Source organism: Phocoena phocoena, chromosome 2 (genome assembly GCF_963924675.1).
Source record: "Phocoena phocoena chromosome 2, mPhoPho1.1, whole genome shotgun sequence".
NCBI classification, from domain to species: Eukaryota; Metazoa; Chordata; class Mammalia; order Artiodactyla; family Phocoenidae; genus Phocoena; species Phocoena phocoena.
In genome coordinates, this window is record NC_089220.1 from 49,880,312 (window position 1) to 49,898,578 (window position 18,267).

The window sequence follows — 18,267 nt, forward strand, 5'->3', positions numbered from 1 at the left end:
TGGACTAATAATTTCAGTTCTCATTTTGAAAACTCTGAAGGAGTGTATTCATTTTGAGACGTTAAGCTTTAGTTTCTTAAAGTGTTGAATATTTATATTCAACAATATTTATAAAAATAGTATATGGTATAAAGAATGAAAATACAAAGAATACCTGTTTACCTGGCATCCAGTTTAAGAACCCCTCCCAGTCCATCTCCTTCCTTGCCCCTTCAGAGCCAGCTACTATGCTGAATCTGGTGCTTATCATTCTCTTGCTTTTTTCTATAGTTTTACTATTTGTATCTCTAAACAGTGTTGTTTCATTTTGCATGTTTCTTAATTATATATGAATATAATTCTTCTAAGACTTCTTTTACTCAACATATTATATTCCTAAAATTCATCCATATTGTTTCTTTTAACTATAGTTCATTCTTTTTTTATAGCTGTAACATATTAAAGAAATAACTTTACCAAAATTTATTTCTTTATTTGCTTATTTATTTATTTATTTATTTATTTGTTAGTTAGTTAGCTAATGGTCATTTGGATTGTTTCTAGTGTGGCACTATTATCAGTAATATTGCCATAAACATTTTCTGCATCTATCCTGGTGCTTACATGCACAAATTTCTCTTAAGTTGTATACCTAGGAGTAGAATTATTGGATGATAGAATAGATAATGCCCAATTGTTTTCTCAAGTATTAATCATACCAGTTTATACTCCCACCAGAAGCTTGAGTTCTGGTGGTTCCACATTCTCGCTAACACTTGATATTGTCAGTTCTCTTTATTTTTCTAGTCTTGTGGTGTGGGTTTATAATTCCCTAATTTCTAATGAGTTTGAACCTCTTTTAAGATGTTTTATTGGCTCTTTGTATTGTGGAAATTTTTTACTTTTTTGGTTGAGTTTTTCTAATGAATTTGTATGAGTTCTCTCATATACTGGATTTTAATCCTTTGTCAGTTATGTGTGTTGTAAATATCTTTTTCCAGATTGAAGCTTCTATTTTCACCATTTTTTATGATGTCTTTTAATGAACAGAAATTCTTAATGTCACGTTTACTTATTTTTTCCTTTGTAATTTGTGCTTTTTGGTGTCTTGTTTAATAGATCTTCCTCTGTTACCTTAATGTTTTATCTTTCTCATTAAGTCCTTAATCCAGCTGGAAATGAGTTTTGAGTATGGAATCTAATTTCCATTTGGCTAGCCAGTTGATCTCACACATTTATTCAAAGTCCATTCTTTCTCTGTTGATCTGTAGTGTCAGCTGTATCGTAAGTTGAGTATCCATAAATGTGTGGGCCTGTTTTTGGTCCCTCTATCCTGTTCTTTTGATGTATTTGATTATTACTGTGCTAGTGCCACATGTTTAAATTACTGTAATTTTATACTAGTTCTTGATACAGTGTAATAGGGCAAGTCCCCACCAATCATTCTTTTTCAAGAGTGACTTACTCTTTTTTTTTTTTTTTAGTTCTCTGACCAGGGATTGAACCTGGGCCCTGGCAGTGAAAGCGCCGAGTCGTAACCACTGGCCTGCCAGGAAATTCCCAAGAGTGACTTACTCTTGACCCCTTGCTATTATATAAATTTTAGAATCATTTTAAGTTTAATGATTTTAAAGGTTGGGGTTTTGGTAAGAATTATACTGGTTCTATAAATCAGTTATGAAGAACTGACATTTTTACAATAATGAATCTTCCCAACTATGAACATGGTGTATCTCTCCATTTATTTATTTATTTAATACAGTTTATGGTTTTCTTGATGAAGATCTCACATCTGTTTTGTTAGATTTATATTAGAATATTTTAATAATCTTGTTTTCTTTGTTGATGATATCTAGAAATGCAGTTGATTTTTGCCTGTTGGTTTTGTATCCAGCAATATTGCTACATTCTCTCATTAACATTCTATTTGTAGATTTATTTCATGTCTTCACAGACAATCATTTCTTCTGTGAATACTGACAGTTTTTCATTTCAATCCCTAGTCTTTTATTTATTTTTCTTGTCCATTCTAGTTAGGACTTCTGTATAGTACTGAATAAAAGTTACAATGCAGTCACCTTTGCTTTTTCCTTAAGTTAAAGGAAATGAGTTGAGGGACTTCCCTGGCAGTCCAGTAGTTGGGACTTCGCCTTCCAGTGTGCGGGGGGTGAGTGAGTGGTCCCTGGTTGGGGAGCTGGGGTCCCGCATGCCTCACAGCCAAAGGGCTGGGGCGTGGAACGGAAGCAGTGTTGTAGCAAATTCGGTGAAGACTTTGAAGGTGGTCCACATCAAAAAAAATCTTTAAAAAAAAAAAAAGGAAATGAGTTGAATCGTTTTCCATCAAGTATAATGTTTGCTGTCAATCTGTGTGTGTGTATCTATCAGGTTTAAAATAAAATAATTCATTTTTAATTAAAAAATGTAATAATGAAATATAAAATAAATGACTGCTTACTTGGTTTACTACATTTTTGTTCAGTTCTTGTCTCCCTCCTGCAGCCTTCTCCTCTTTACCAAAACCTTATTACCCTTAGCCCCAAAAGATCTTTCAGTGGAAAAATATTTGAATGCCATGGGATTATATTTTTCTCCAACAGCTATAATTTGAAACTCTGGCTAATCAGGATTATAACTAATAATATCCTGTGGAAGATTTTTTTATCGTTTAATCCTCTAATTTATATTAGAAAAAAAAAAGTTTTAAAATTTTATATTTATAGGTAAGAAATCATTTCCAGCAAGTGCAGATAAAAATAGTACTCATCTCTTAATTTTAAAAATTGTTTTTCAAATATTTGCAAAATTTTAAAATTGAAAGCTCTGCATCTATAAAATATGATTGAATTGTAAAAAAGCAAATTATGCTCAGTTTATATATTTTAAAGGCATTGCAGGAAAGAAAAAGGAAAATTTTGGATGAAGCTGTGGAATTAAGTCAAGATCATTTTAAAAAATATCTATTGAAACTTAAGTCAATCAATCCACCTTGTGTGCCTTTTTTTGGTAAGTTACTAAAAATGGATTTATATTTTGAGGGAGAGTTTGTTATATAGTGAAAAGAGACTAGCCTCTAGAAGCAGATTGTCCTGATTTTATATCTGAGCATATTTGCTTTTATTAGCTTTCTATATTGATAAATAAAACCTAAACTCTGTATGTAAACTCTATCTATAAAGTGAAGATTCTAGTAATTACCTTGTAGAGTTGTAAGGAGCTCTGTGGGATCTCTAAGACCAGTAGTCTCATTCATGAGGGCACCTCTCAAAGGCCTAACCTCCTCATTCTATCACACTGGGCATTAGGATTTCAATGTATGAATGTTGAACATTCAAACCATAGCATGCACCAAAAATGTCTCCAGGCATTCCCAGATATCTATCCTCTGGGGGACAAAATTGCCCCCAGCTGACAACCACTGATTTAAATGAATCAGTAATTATGCATGAAAGAGGAACTGAAGATTTTCTTCCTGTCCAAAACTGAAGAATAATTCTTTTCTATCTAATTTACGGGCTTTGGGAGGGCAGAATTAGTTTATAAATTTGTAGTCTTATTAACCAGAATTGGCTTAAAATTAATATATTTATCAGTAATCATTTAAGATCATTGGCATTAAAGATTTATAAGAAATATTAAAATGGCTAGAATAGATTTAACACTTACAATTTAGACTTTGTGAATGAATCCTCCCTTTTATTTTAGGCTATTAGACTAAGAAATGGCAAATTAAGCTCTTTATAAACCCTAGTTTTCTTTCAATTTTAAATTGTTTCCATCCATGTAAAAAAATTCTTAATGTAAGATTGATTATTAAATATATCAGAGATTTTAGTAGTAAGAACTGCTGTATTATAGGATGTCTTTTGATTTTACTAGATCAGTTGTTTTCCCAAATGGTTAAGTAACCAATTTTAAAACTTTTCTTCAAACACTTTTTTTTACTAGGAATATATTTAACAAATATTCTGAAGACTGAAGAAGGGAATAATGATTTTTTAAAAAAGAAAGGGAAAGATTTAATCAATTTCAGTAAGAGGAGGAAAGTAGCTGAAATTACTGGAGAAATTCAGCAATATCAGAATCAACCTTACTGTTTACGGATAGAACCAGAAATGAGGGTAAATATTTTCTTTGCTTTTCTTTAAAAAGAGAACACGTTAAATCCTCTGCCCTCTCTAAGATATGGCATAACCGTACATTATGATCTTTATTTTGCTATGAAAATAATGAGTTAATTTATCAATAGATAGGAGTGGTGAATAGTAGATATTCTGCAGTAACAGTCTGCAGTTATTAATATTATTAGGCACTTTGTCTTGACATTGTTGTTTCTTTGTGCAGCTGGTTTAAGTAGCACTTTCAAAAAATGAATGACAAAGTGGAATGAAAGAAACTTTCTCATATCCACACAGTAAAAAGAAAATCCACTACCAGTACTATCATTGATTGATAGACATTTTAGATATTTTATATGTGCCAATGTAACATTAAGTAATTAATCCCTTTATAAGAACATTGCATTTAAATAGGGGAAGGGGTTGGGAGAGTGGTGTGTATATATGCATAGTAAAAAATGATTTTTTTAAAACATTTTCTCACTTGGTATTCTGTTTTGAGCAATAGTTCATAATACTGATTCTGTGGTACTATAAGATGTGAAATATCTTCTAAATTAGAGTAAATTACGGTATTATGTTTATAGTGAGTTTTATTATATTATACTTATTTGAAATTCAGAACATATGATAACTATCAGAATAAATTCACCTTTCACATTAAAAATTGTGCTACACTTTCAGATGTAGTCTGCAGGTTGGGCATGTTGAGTGAAAATGGTCACTGTCATTCCCATCCTCCTAAATTGTAAGATGGTAACTATTCTTTGTTCCCAGTTCAAAACAAAGAACCCTAAAGTCCTAAGAAAAAATGACCTGAAGTATGCAACCATTATGAAAATATAGACAGATACTTGCTCTAAAGAAAATTGTCACCTATTTCATCCCCTTCTCTCACTATTTAGCTAACCCTCTGTGATGTGGTGCTTCATAGGGCTAAAGAAATGTTCTTGAGGGAATTCCCTGGTGATCCAGTGGTTAAGACTCTGTGTTCTCACAGATGAGGGCCTGGGTTCAATCCGGGGTTGGGGAACTAAGATCCCACAAGCTGCGTGGTGCAGCCAAAAAAAAAAGAAATGTTCTTGAAGCCCAGATTAGAGTTCACACTGTATTTCCTCCCAGAAATAATGTTACATTGTAGCTGGGTATAATTAAAATAGTAATTTTAGCATTCATATCTCAGTAATTCCTAATAGGTTTCTGTGATACGATCTAGACATCCTACTGTTGTTTAAAGCATTCTTTTGGGGGTTAGGGGCAGAGAATGCTTTCTTTATAGATTGACTCAAAATAAGTTTAAAAAGTAGATAAAGTAGCTAATCACTTTCAAAGCATCGTTAATCAAACTAAATAGTATTTAAAAAAATAGAGCAAAGGATGAGAAAATCACAATTATAACTTTATAAAAGTCTTTAAATTACTGTTGGTCCATTTGATTTAATTTAGCTAACCTGAATATAAAAATAAATTGTTTCAATATTGTTAAAAGAGTAATATCATTTTCTTGAAATTGGCAGAATGCCTGAAAAATGGAAGAATTTTATACTAGAAATTCTAAAGCTCATTTTGCCTACCGCTAAAGCTAGAACCCAGAACTTATTTGTATATATGCTTCTAAGCTACTTCAAAATTAAATAAAGCTAAATCCAGTAATTTGCTTCTAAGAAATTTTTCTAAGGAAGTCATCAGAAATGCACAGAAAAATTTATGCACAAGGAGTTGATAATAACAATAATTATTACTGTAACAGCAAAGAATTAGAAAACATCTATGTGGGTTACTACCTATATGGAAATTGGTGAAATAAATTCTGGAACATCCATCTGATGAAGTATTATATAGTTAAAGTTTGTATAATTTAAGGTAAATAAACCATACAGAAAAAATTTAATTGAATACTTTCAAAAGGCTAAAAATAGCTATGTGGTGATCCCAATTTTGCAGGAAAAAAATTACAATATATGTATCTGTACATATATTCACACACAGAGTTAAAACATTGGAAGGATATTCCAATAGTAAAATGTTAACAGTGAGATCTCTGGTTGGTGAGATTACTGTTTATTTTTCTTTTTGTACTTTGTTAAATCATCTAAATTTTTAACTTAAAAACTTATATTTTATAAGCAGCTCATGCAGCTCAGTATCAAAAAAACAAACAACCCAATCCAAAAATGGGCAGAAGACCTAAATAGACATTTCTCCACAGAAGACATACAGGTTGCCAACAAACACATGAAAAGATGCTCAACATCACTAATCATTAGAAAAACACAAATCAAAACCACAATGAGGTATCACTTCACACCAGTCATAATGGCCATCACCAAAAAATCTACAAGCAATAAATGCTGGAGAGGGTGTGGAGAAAAGGGAACCTTCCTGCACTGTTAGTGGGAACAGTGCTTTGTGACCACCTAGAGGAGTGGGATAGGGAGGGTGGGAGGGAGGCTCAAGAGGGAGGGGATATGGGGATATATGTATACATATAGCTGATTCACTTTGTTGTATAGCGGAAACTAACACAACACTGTAAAGCTATTATACTCCAATAAAGATGAAAAACAAAATTTTAATATATGTCTGTTTTATAAACTAGTATATAAATAAATATTTATAAATAAACTAATTTATAAAACAACATGTAAGCTTGGAAAATATTTTTTTAGTAAAGACAAAAAAGTTACTTTGCTAGAGGCTAACATAGATATGTTTATATAATTGTTCTTGAAATTACTTTTGAATAGACTTTAATACAATTTATCTCTATTTTTTTTCTGATCATCAAAGTTTCATTGTGGATTATAACTGTAATTCTGTTTTAATCACTTTTGACAACTTATTACTGATGATCATTTTGTTGTTATAATGGGTAGGAATGTTAACTGAGGGATACTGAGCCATTAAGATAGTAATAAATGAAAAATCTGTTCATCTTCTTAGAACAACATTAAGACTGGAATATACAACTTACATAAAAACTTTATACTTTTATCTGAAAATAGAGAGATTGGAATCAGCAATTCTTGAGGACTTTTCAGACATTAGGATCTGTTAATTTGTTGATGATATTTTTGTATTAAACTGATGAAGTAAACGTTTTAATAAAATCTAAAATATGTACTCATGGATATTTGTTTAATTCTAGAGGTTCTTTGAAAACCTTAACCCCATGGGAAATGCTTCTGAAAAAGAGTTTACAGATTATCTGTTCAACAAGTCACTAGAAATTGAACCCCGGAACTGCAAACAGCCACCTCGATTTGTAAGTCCATTACAGTTTTGGAAAAATTTGTTTTTTAAAACAATGCTGTCTTTAGTGTTCAACAGACTATTTCCATTAAAATTGTACTTTGCTTGAATAGCTGTTTTTAAGTGTTTTGTTTTGCAGTGTTTATACTATTTCTAAAATTATATATACTGTAGGGGGAAAGTTAGCATTTTGATAAAATCTGGTTCATCCTTTATCTTAGTACCACTTGTTTATCTGTCCATTTTTGATCCTTCCTAGTATAAGGGGAAAAGCTGTGAGAAAGTGAGAACCTAAATGGCAGGTAGCTAATGGAACAGGAAATGAAAAGACCTGGGAAGGAGTAAGGAGAGATATCAGTTCTTCTGACGTGACCCTCGCTCCTGCCATAAGAGCACCATTGTCCGTAGTTACCACTGGAACCCACCTCTCTCGCTAAAATTTGCTGCTATACAGTAGTTCCTTTTATTCCTGGGGTTCGCAGTGACAACAGAAGTAGTAGAAGACCAATTCTAAGTAGCTGAAAGTGAAGCAAGGTGTGGAAGGAAGTAAAAACATTTGTGATACACCAACTTCGAGCCGGGTAGTTTCATGTTACCTCATCTCCACAACAATTGTATGATATTGATCTTACTCTCATTTTACAGACGTGAAAACTGAGGCTCGAAGGAGTTAAATAACTTTTTCAAGGCTTGCATAGCTAGATATGGGCACACTTGAGGTTTTAACTCAAGTTACCTGAATCTGAGTTCATGTTTTTTCATTAGGTTACCACTGGGAGAGGTTTTAAAAGGGAGTAGAGGTTGAAGGTGGGAGATAATGATAGCAATTTTTTCCAAAGACTGTAAAGTATCATTGTGGAGGTTGGTCATTTATTATTAGGGAGGGGGAAGAAAACGGTCTTTTTTTTCTAAAGCACCTAGCATAATATGTTGCATATATTATGTCTACAGTGAATATTTGTAAAATTGATATCAGTAATTTGAAGAAGTTTAGGCTCAAGTGTTCAGGGAACAAACAGTTGTTTTCACACAGATTTCGCAGTATTTTATTTCTGTAGTATGAAAAGAGGTTTACTTATACAGTATTTGAGTCAATGTTACAATTAAGCCAGTCAAATCCCAAAGCGTTCCACTGGAATGTTACAGACTGTCCTTGCAGACTGGTATTTATTGTACTCTCTTAACTGTATGCTAAGAATTAATAACGTAATACTAAGTCATAATAAATAAAGTACATGCGAGTTTGTAATCGTAATTATATTTGCTTTTCCTAGCCTAGGAAATCAACTTTCTCTTTAAAATCTCCTGGAATAAGGCCTAATACAGGCCGACATGGCTCTACCTCAGGTACTTTACGAGGTCATCCAACACCATTAGAAAGAGAACCATGTAAAATAAGCTTTAGTCGGATTGCTGAAACAGAGCTTGAATCAACAGTGTCAGCACCAACCTCTCCAAATACACCATCTACTCCACCAGTATCTGCTTCTTCAGACCTTAGTGTGTTTTTAGATGTGGATCTCAACAGTTCCTGTGGTATGTATTTGATGTAAACTATTTGGCAAAAAAAGGAATCTTGTGTTTCAGTTAATTCTTTTCATCATTTTAATTAGGAAACTGTAGAATCCTTTGCAAACTATATTAGTGTGAAAAGTGACATCTATATGTGAAAATAGTGATTAACATGGGAGTAAAGCATTATTTGTGCATTGTTTATGCATATTATTTTCTAATTTATTCATTCAACAAAGATTTATTTAGAACCTTTTGAGCCCCAGTGCTACTCTAAAGGGGAGCAGTAGACAATGAAAAAGAAAACAAAGCAGATAAGTTTTGTGAAGGAAATTTAAAAAGAGACTGAGAGGGAACTACTTATGCTAAGAAAGGAAAAACATTCCAGGTACAAAGAATACCAGGTTCATTCTTTAAAAACTAACATGGCCAAAGATGATGATAAAATTCTGAACTCTGTGTGTGTTATTACATATGTTACTTTATGCAAACATATTTTAAAAATATAACCGTACATATTAACTTCCTCTTCAAATTGATTTTTCTCATTCCGACAGGAAGCAATAGCATCTTTGCTCCAGTCCTCTTGCCTCATTCAAGTAAGTAAGAATTTGAGTCGATTCTAATGAAATGACTATAAAGATAATAATTGAATTGATAAAATTTGTATATGAATATTTTGGGTTTTAGCAACATTTCAAAATTTTAAGAAATGAATGAAATTCTTATAAATAAATCAAATTATTTTCTTTCAACTGGGTACTATTTATACTTTACTACAGTTTATTTTCATCATTTTACAACCTATCTATGTTCTAGGGGCTGTATGACATTGAACAAATTACTTAGCATGTCCAGTTTGTTAAGGGTCAGATGAGATAACTATTTAGAAGCAGCTAGCACATTACTTGGCACAGGATGAGCAGTGATTTCATATCAGTTGCCTCTCCTCTTCCCCACTCCTTCCAATTCATTTCCTATAGGAATAATACTAAATGTTTATCAGGTTCCCAGGCTAACCTTGATCACTTATTTCTTCTCGTGAGCTTTTTTTAGTTAAAGCAGCATTTTAAGTAAAATACTGTCACCTTTCTTTCTATGGTCATTTGTTTAAAACAAAATAACCCAAAGGGACACAGCAGCTTCAGGAATAATTCTCCCAAGGTAATCTAGAGGACTTCTGCTCATAGTAAAATGTGAATCATTTAGATAGTAGTAAGAGAGTTTCTGTCTTGTGAGAAAAGTAAAGTTTTTCTTTTAAATGTTTAATTCTGTACTTTATTTTAATTTTTATCAAGGTGATATATGCATAGAGTTTTAAAAGGTAAATAGTGCTTAAAACAAGATGAAATTAACAGTTCTTCTACCCAATGACTCCCCACCCCTTGTTTTCCAGTGATTCTTCCACATTTTTAAATGATGTTTTTATATTTTTCTCTCTCTTGAATCATTAATTTTAGACAGTGTTTACTGATTTCCTATTATGGTAGATGAAGATTTCACCCTTTACCTAATATACTTAGCGCATTTGGGGAAAATATTATTCACTGCCAAGTCAAGGAGTGTATACTCTGATCATGCTTCCTTTCTTGTACAGCTCTGTTTCCTGAAGTTAATAATAGCTTCATTAATGTTTAGGATTTTTGTTTGTTTGTTAGTTTTTAAACATCTATTGCTACATCTTCCCACACCCTTTTACAGCACAGTTTTCCTTAAAGTCAGACCATTTAGGGAAGCTATCTAGGATTTTTTGTTTTGGGGTTTTTTTGTGTGTGTGCTTTTTAACTTGGAAACTTCCTTCCTGATGCTCTTTTGTCCTGCTCCAGTTGGGACTGGTTGCTGTCTTGGCCTCTGACCCAGCTGAAATCCTAGAACTTTCTTTTGTTGTCATACTAGAAATTCCCTTCATCTCTCTTGTGTTGGATTCTTGTTTTTTGGATTCCTTGTCTTCTTTCTTGATATGCTTCCTTATTTTGGTAGGGGTACATCTTCAGTAGCTACCTGAGAAAGGATACATAGGATATAAATTTTTAAGTTGTTGCATTTCTGAAAATGTATTTATACATTTAGTTGTTAATAGTTTGGCTGGGGGAATTCCCCAGCAGTCCACTCCACGCTTTCACTGCCAAGGCCCCAGGTTCAATCCCTGGTCGGGGAACTAAGAGCCCACAAGCTTCATGGTGCAGCCAAAAAAAAGTTTGGCTGGGCATGGAATTTTAAATCATTTTCAGTCAGAATCTTGAAGACAGTTTCCCACTGTCTTCTAGCTTTCATACTTGCTGTTTAGAAGTCTAATATCATTCACTCATAAATTATTCATGCATAATTAAAAAATGCCTATTATATGCAGGTACTGTTGTAGGTGTGAGAAAGTGGCACTGAACAAAATAGACAAAAATCCTTCTGACAGTGATGCTACATTCTTAATCCTTTTTTTGAAAACTGGAGTTTACTTGCTGTAGCAAAGACACCCAAAAATACAGTGTCCTACATGAAATAGAAGTTTACTTCTCAAAATAGCCAGAGCAAGTAAACAACTCCGCTCTATAAGGTTTTCAGGCTAGCAGGGCAATCCAGGATTCTCAAAATTTGGCTTCCATCTCTTGAGTCTTGAGCAACTGATTTGAGTTGTTACCATTTTTCTGCCAGCAGGAACATGGAGGGCAAGGAGCTTTGTTACAAAAAGTGATCTGGGAGTTGCAGGTATCACTCCTGCTCTCATTCCATTGGCCAAAACTTAGTCACATGGACACAGATGCAAGGGAGGCTGAGAAATGTTGTCTGTAACTAGGCAGCCTTTTGTCTTGCTAAAATTCATGGGATCCTATTACTAAAAGGAAGAAAGGGATAGATGCACTGGGGGACGATTAGCAGTCTCTGCCACATTAAATTCAAGAAACTTTTAGGATCTTCTGTTTATTCCTAATGATCTATACATTCACAATGATCTGCTTTGATGTGGGTCTTTTTTTCTTCTTTCATTTTTCTGTCTATAATGAGCCCTTTAAATTTAGAGATTCATGTCTTTGATTTCTAGAAAGTGTTCCTTGTATCATTTTTTTAATAATTTCTTCCCTGCCATGTTCTCTGGGTCCCTTTTTGGAGCTTCTTTTCCATATTGTACATCCTAGATTCATCCTCTGATTTTCTTGTATCTCCTCTTGTCCATCTCTTTATGTGTTCTGTTTTCTGGGAGATTTCCTTACTTTATTGCCCAGCTTTTCTATTTTTTTTTCATCTATCATGATTTTGAATTTCTAAGAATTCTTTCTAAATTCCCTCTGATCATGCCATTTTTATATCATCCTAGTCTGGTTTCATTATTCAATCTTTGAAAAAAATTAATTTTGTTTCTGGTATGGTTTCTTTTCTGAGTTTCCTTCTTCTATTAGTTGTGGTTTGTGGTCTTTCATATTGGAGGTTTTTCTTTCTTGTCTGGGATCCTTAGCTTTCTGTTCATATTTTAGAGTGAGGCAGTATAAACTGATAGGAAGTGTGATATCCGTGGGCAAAGCTTGTTGCCTTGTAGGTTTCACTGTTAGAGTGATAGAGTGATGAGAATTTTTTTTTACTTAGGAAGTCCCCAAATTTCAGAATCTATGAGGCATTTTCTCTAAGAGTGTTTAGTTTCTCCAAAGAAAGATCTTTGAACCTTCTGCCTGGGAGATCTCTGCATTTAGTATGAAAATCTGTGTTTTCAGCACAGACTAGTGTTCCCAAGTCTGAAGTTTAGATTCTCCAGAGAATAAAAACCCTCAGTCTCCTGCAGTGGTGGGAATGTGGTAATTGCCTGGCCTCACTAAGTGGAGAATAGGATTTGGGGGTTCTCACTGGCCCTTGTATAGATGTAATCATATCTTCTATTTTCACGTCCATGCCTTCCATTATACCAAGTGCCTTTAATTCCTGATCCCTCCTTTGGTTCTCTGGGGGCAAATCTGCTGCTGTTTGTCAGTCCCATCCACTATAGACATTTGGGTTTCATCTTCCTCCATTTGTCTCCTTCATGTACATTGTAGTCCACCTTGATGCATTGAAGCTTCAGGATCCATATGTTTCCTGGCTTCATTGAAGTTTGTGCATGTTTCTTATTTTCCTGTTTGTTCAGCAGTGGACATGTATTTACTACATATATTAGTTTCTAGTGCTTCTGTAACAAAGTGCCACAAACTGAGTGGCTTAAGGTCCAGTTCTGGAGGCTAGAAGTCTGAAAATCAGGGTGGCAGGGCTGTGCTCCCTCTGAAACCTGTACGGGAGAATTTTTCCTTACCTCTTCTGGCATTTGCTGGCAATCCTTGGCATCCTTTGGTTGGTAGATACATCACTTTAATCTCTGCCTCTGTTGTCACATGGCCATCTTCTCCTTGTATCTCATTTTCTCATCTCCTGTTTGTTTTTTGTTTTTTGGTGTTTTTTTTTTGTGGTACGTGGGCCTCTCACCACTGCGGCCTCTCCCGCTGCGGAACACAGGCTCTGGATGCGCAGGCCTAGCGCCCACGGCCCACGGGCCCAGCCGCTCCGTGGCACGCGGGACCCTCCCGGACCAGGGCATGAACCCGCGTCCCCTGCATTGGCAGGCAGACTCCCAACCACTGCGCCACCAGGGAAGCCCTCATCTCCTGTTTTTATAAAGACACCAGTCATACAGAATTCGGGCTCACTTTCATCCTAACTTGATTACATATCTGTAAAGACTATATTTACAAATACGGTCACATTCATAGGTGCTGGGGTTAGGGCTTCAACATAACTTCTGTGGGGGGGACACAGTTCAACCCATAACACTATGCCATTTGAGAACCAGGAATTCTAGACATTATTCTGGGTGGTAGTAAAATACATTTTCCATATGATAAAGAAAATCATGTTTTGAATTTTAATAGAAAATATTGAGAATAACTGCATAAAATTCTGAACATCTTAAAATCCTGAAAGAAAGAAAAGTATGAAAAGTGCTCACATACAATGGGAAAAACAGCAAGACTGCATTAACAATGGGCATGAATAGACAGTTTACATCAAAGTATGAGCAAGCCTATGTTAAAAGGTATTCATATATTACTTATCCCTTGTAAATTGATATATTAGTATGATCCTTTTGGAAAGAAATCTGAAAACAACATATCAAACCAAAAAAATGTTCACACCTTTGGTTATTCATTCAGTAGAGAATTGAGTACTTGGTACCAGCTACTCTGCCAAGTACTAAGGATTCAACAGCAAACTAGAAAGACAAAGTCTCTGCCTTCATTAATACCGAATACCAAAAAATTTTTGTGAAGAAGTCACGTACATGAAGATCACATTGTTCATCCTGCTTCCGTGGTTTTTCTACTTTACTTTTAGCTCCTTAGTCTCTCTTGCTGATTTCTCTTCATTTTCCCAACCTATTAACATTGGAAGGCCCTAAGTCTCTGAATCTCTTTTCTTCTCACTCACTTGGTGTCTCATTCACTGTTATATCATCTATATGATGATAATTCCCCATTTTTTTTCTCTGCCCAGAACCTGTCTCTTGACCTTTAGGCTCATGTATTCAGTGACCTGTTCGATGTCTCTATTTGGATATCATCTCCTCTAAAGTTGTTCTTCCCGTTGCCGCCTCTTCTCAGTTATAACCACATTTGTCTAATTGCTGAGGCTGAAAATATTAGAGTTATCATTACTTCTTTCTTTTTCTCATACCCCAAATGTGATCCATCAACAGGTCTTATTTACTTTCAAAATATATCCAGGATCTAACCATTTCTTTACTGCTGCCACCTTGGTCCAAGCGACCACCGTCACTTACCTGGTTTATTATAGTAGCATCCTAACTTCCCACCTTCCACACTTTAGTCTGTTTTCAATACAGCAACTAGGTCCTTTTAGCATGTAGGTTAGACTCTTCTCACCTGTACTTAAAGCCAGTGGCTTTCCATCTTAGAGTAACAGCCAAAGCTCCTTCAAAAGGACCCATAAGGTCCTATGCAGTTTGGCCTTCTTTGATCTATCAGACGTCATCAGCTACTCTTCTCTTCTGTTGTTTACTCTGCTCCAGCTACTGTGCCTCCTGAACAAAATGGACAAATTCCCACATCAGGACTTCTGCTCTTGCTCTTCCCTTCGCTTAGAGTGCTCTTCACCCTTCTGGCCTCATGGCATGCTCCCTTGCCTCCTTCAGGCTTTTGCTTGGTGTTACCTGAGTGAGGCCTTCCCTGATCACCCTCTTTTAAATTGCTCCCCCTTCCCTACCTAATATTTCTTCTTTTAACTTATAGCCATTATACTTTTACTTAATTATCATGTTTATTCTCTCTTATCAACCTAGAACATAAGCTCCAGAAGGACATGAGTTTTTGCTTCCTGTTCACTGCTGTATCACTAGTGCCTAGAAGAGTGCTGGCACTATAGCAGATGCACAATAAAAATACTTGTTGAGTGGATGGATGAGTGAATGATAAAAAATTGGAAGTAACTTACATAGCTAGCTAACATTACAGAAATTGTTAAGTAAATTATCCTACATTCACTGGTTTGGAATACTAAGGTTATTTAAAATGCTCACAAAACCTGTATAATCTTGTGGAGAAGTGCTCTTAATAGAAAATAAAATTGAAGTGGAACTTCACACTTCAACAAGGGTTACTGAGTGCCTCCTATGGAGAAACATTCTGCATTTAAGTGGTTAAGTGGGCTGACTGTAGAGTCAGACTCAGAAACTCTCACAGCTATCCCATTATCATTAAGGTGTTTTCTGCTTCCATGAGCGTGTGTGTTTCTGTAAGGAAGAGAAGACTCAACTAAGTTTGCCTTAAGCAGTAAGAAAGCATTCTGACTCAGATAGCTGGAAGTCTGGAGGAAGGCTGCTTTAGGCTGGTTGATTCAGTTATTAATGATAACTTTAATGATGTTATTAAGGACCAGATTTCTTTTTGACTCTTGGTTGTTTTGTCCAGATTATCAGCTTTATCTGAGGCTGTTTTTCCTCAAGGTCATGAGAGTGGTGGCAGGAGTATTGGTTATGTGCTTCCTTGTTCAGTCAAGTGAGAAAGAGAGGTACAGAGAAAGACTGACAGACTGCTTTTCCAAAAGAGCAAGGAACTTCCTTTTCAGTAGCCTCTTGCAAACCTCCTTTCAAATTTCAGTAGTCTGAATTAGTTCATGTGTCGACAACCAGTTACTCTGGCTGAGGGAATGGTCTAATCAGGCCCCTCCTCTGGAGCTAAGGGTAAGATCAGCTTTCACTGAAGCACACAGCTGTATGCATAAAAGAGAGTCAGATAAAAATCTGATCAAATTAAGAAAGTGAGTCCATTGTCTACTTCTTGACTGGAATTGGGGTGCCCTGGGCAGAATTGGCTGACTAAACCATATGGGATGGATTCATCATCACCAAGAGACAAAGACAGGGCAGAGTTTGCTGGGCAAGCAAAAGGAACATATTCACAGCAGGTACTGCCCTACCTAACCTCCTCACACCATCTGCCAACACCCCATAGGCATACTTTTTGTTTCTGCTACTGGCACGGTGAGCCATCAAGATACTCTGAGGTGACTGCAGAATCACGTGATCAGGACAGCAATTTTTGACATGGAGTAATGAGTGACATCTTTACTTGGATGTCCCATAAGCAGTTCACACAAATTCAGTGTGTTTAAAATTAAACTCACCAACTTCTTTCCCAACTAGCTCCTATAAACCCAATCTCAGTATAATGATAAACAAGCTATGATCACTATCTTTACACCAACTGTGTGTGGAGATATTAAAATAGGGAGTTGGTCCATAATTACAGGTATTTTTTTAACCATATGAAAAAGACAGAAGAAGTGAACATGAAAATCGTTCTTATTCTATGTCTGGTTGGCATGTTTGGGGTAATTTTTCCTCTAATACTTTATTATTTTGTAAATTTCCTTTAATGCAGTTGTGTAATGTTTCCATTATCAATGAAAGACTTGCAAATAGAAGAGTCCTATGATACAACCCTACCCTGTGGTCTCCTATATGGAGGTTTTATTACTTGTGTAGAAATGTATCCAATAATAGCTGCTTCAGAAAACGCATGGTATTTTACACTGAGAATACTGTTGATTAGCTAAGGATTTAATTTTTGACTGTTTTCTAAAACCAGTCATCTACACTGCATGTTTATGTAAGTTAACATGATGTTAAAATAACTTAAGTAAAAATAATGTTCACTTTGGGAAAAAAAAGCATGGTCTCTGTTTATGGATGATCTTTCTCTGGAAGTTAGTACAGTTTATACAAACAAAAGGCTTTTCAGGGAGCAGAATCTCCTTATTAATCTTAATTGAATAGTATATTTTCATTTAGCAGTAGTACCTAGTATGTGCCAGGCACTACCACTGTGTTACATGCTACGGATATGAAAATAAATACACACTGCCCTCAAAAAGCTTACACCTTAATGGAGAGGATAGCTAAACCAACAGTCAGCTACAGTACAGTCTGACAGATACCATAGCAGAGGTGATCACAGATTGAAGTAAAGTTTTGTCTTATGATTGCATTGTGACTTGTGGTTAAACTAATCTTTTTTACCCCCAGAGTCTTTCTTTAGTTCGTGTGGTAGTTTGCATAAACTAAGTGAAGAGCCACTGATTCCTCCTCCACTTCCTCCTCGAAAAAAATTTGATCATGATGCTTCAAATTCCAAGGTAAGGAATTCCCTGGTGGTCCAGTGGTTAGCTGCGGGCTTCCACTGCAGGGGCACAGGTTCCATCCTTGGTTAGGGAACTATAGATCCTGCATGCTGTGCCTTGTGGCCAAAAAACAAAAACAAAAAATCAAATTCCAAGGTAGTCAACAGGACTTAGGTTTGCCTCAACTTATTCAAAGTTGTGAATCTTCAAAATAGTGCTTGTTCTTATAAAGACTCTGTCAGTTACAATTTGGTCACCCACTATGGCTTTTAAATATTTAGGTTGTTTTATTTAGAAAAATACTTTAAATAATTGTTTAATCCTCATAATAATTTTTCTAAAAAAAGAGGCTGGGCAGATTCACAGATGCTCAGAAGAAGTACTTTTATTTCTGGTGGAGATGGAAAGAACTGTAGTATTCAAACCATTCTCCAAACTTTCAACTGGTGCTTCTCAAACTTTAGGTTGCATCAGAAGCACCTGGAAGGCTTGTTAAAACCAGATGGCCAGAGTTTCTGATTCAGTAGGTCTGGGGTGGGGCCCACGAATTTGCATTTCTAATGAGTTCCCTACTAGTGTTGATGTTGCTGATCCCTGGATCACACTTTGAGAACCATCACTGAGCCTCACTGGGGATAGTAGAAGTAAATGGCCAAAAAGCAGAAGCTGGATATTAAGTCCTCTTGTCCTTTCGTGTCCTTTCATGTTTACAAAGCTATATATTGTTTTTACTCACTTGCCCATTATTATAAATAAAACC

General features: G+C 35.2%; 1 protein-coding gene across 2 annotated transcripts in view; it reads left to right on the plus strand.

Annotated features, from left to right (window-relative positions):
- SOS2 (SOS Ras/Rho guanine nucleotide exchange factor 2) overlaps positions 1-18,267 on the plus strand; it is a 97,823-nt gene that overhangs the window by 78,780 nt on the left and 776 nt on the right. For both annotated transcript variants that reach the window (XM_065871318.1, XM_065871319.1), the window contains 6 exons: positions 2,865-2,982; positions 3,925-4,097; positions 7,243-7,359; positions 8,621-8,882; positions 9,416-9,457; positions 17,413-17,522. In XM_065871318.1, coding sequence (XP_065727390.1) covers positions 2,865-2,982; positions 3,925-4,097; positions 7,243-7,359; positions 8,621-8,882; positions 9,416-9,457; positions 17,413-17,522 — 822 coding nt within the window. The remainder of the gene's footprint in view (positions 1-2,864; positions 2,983-3,924; positions 4,098-7,242; positions 7,360-8,620; positions 8,883-9,415; positions 9,458-17,412; positions 17,523-18,267) is intronic.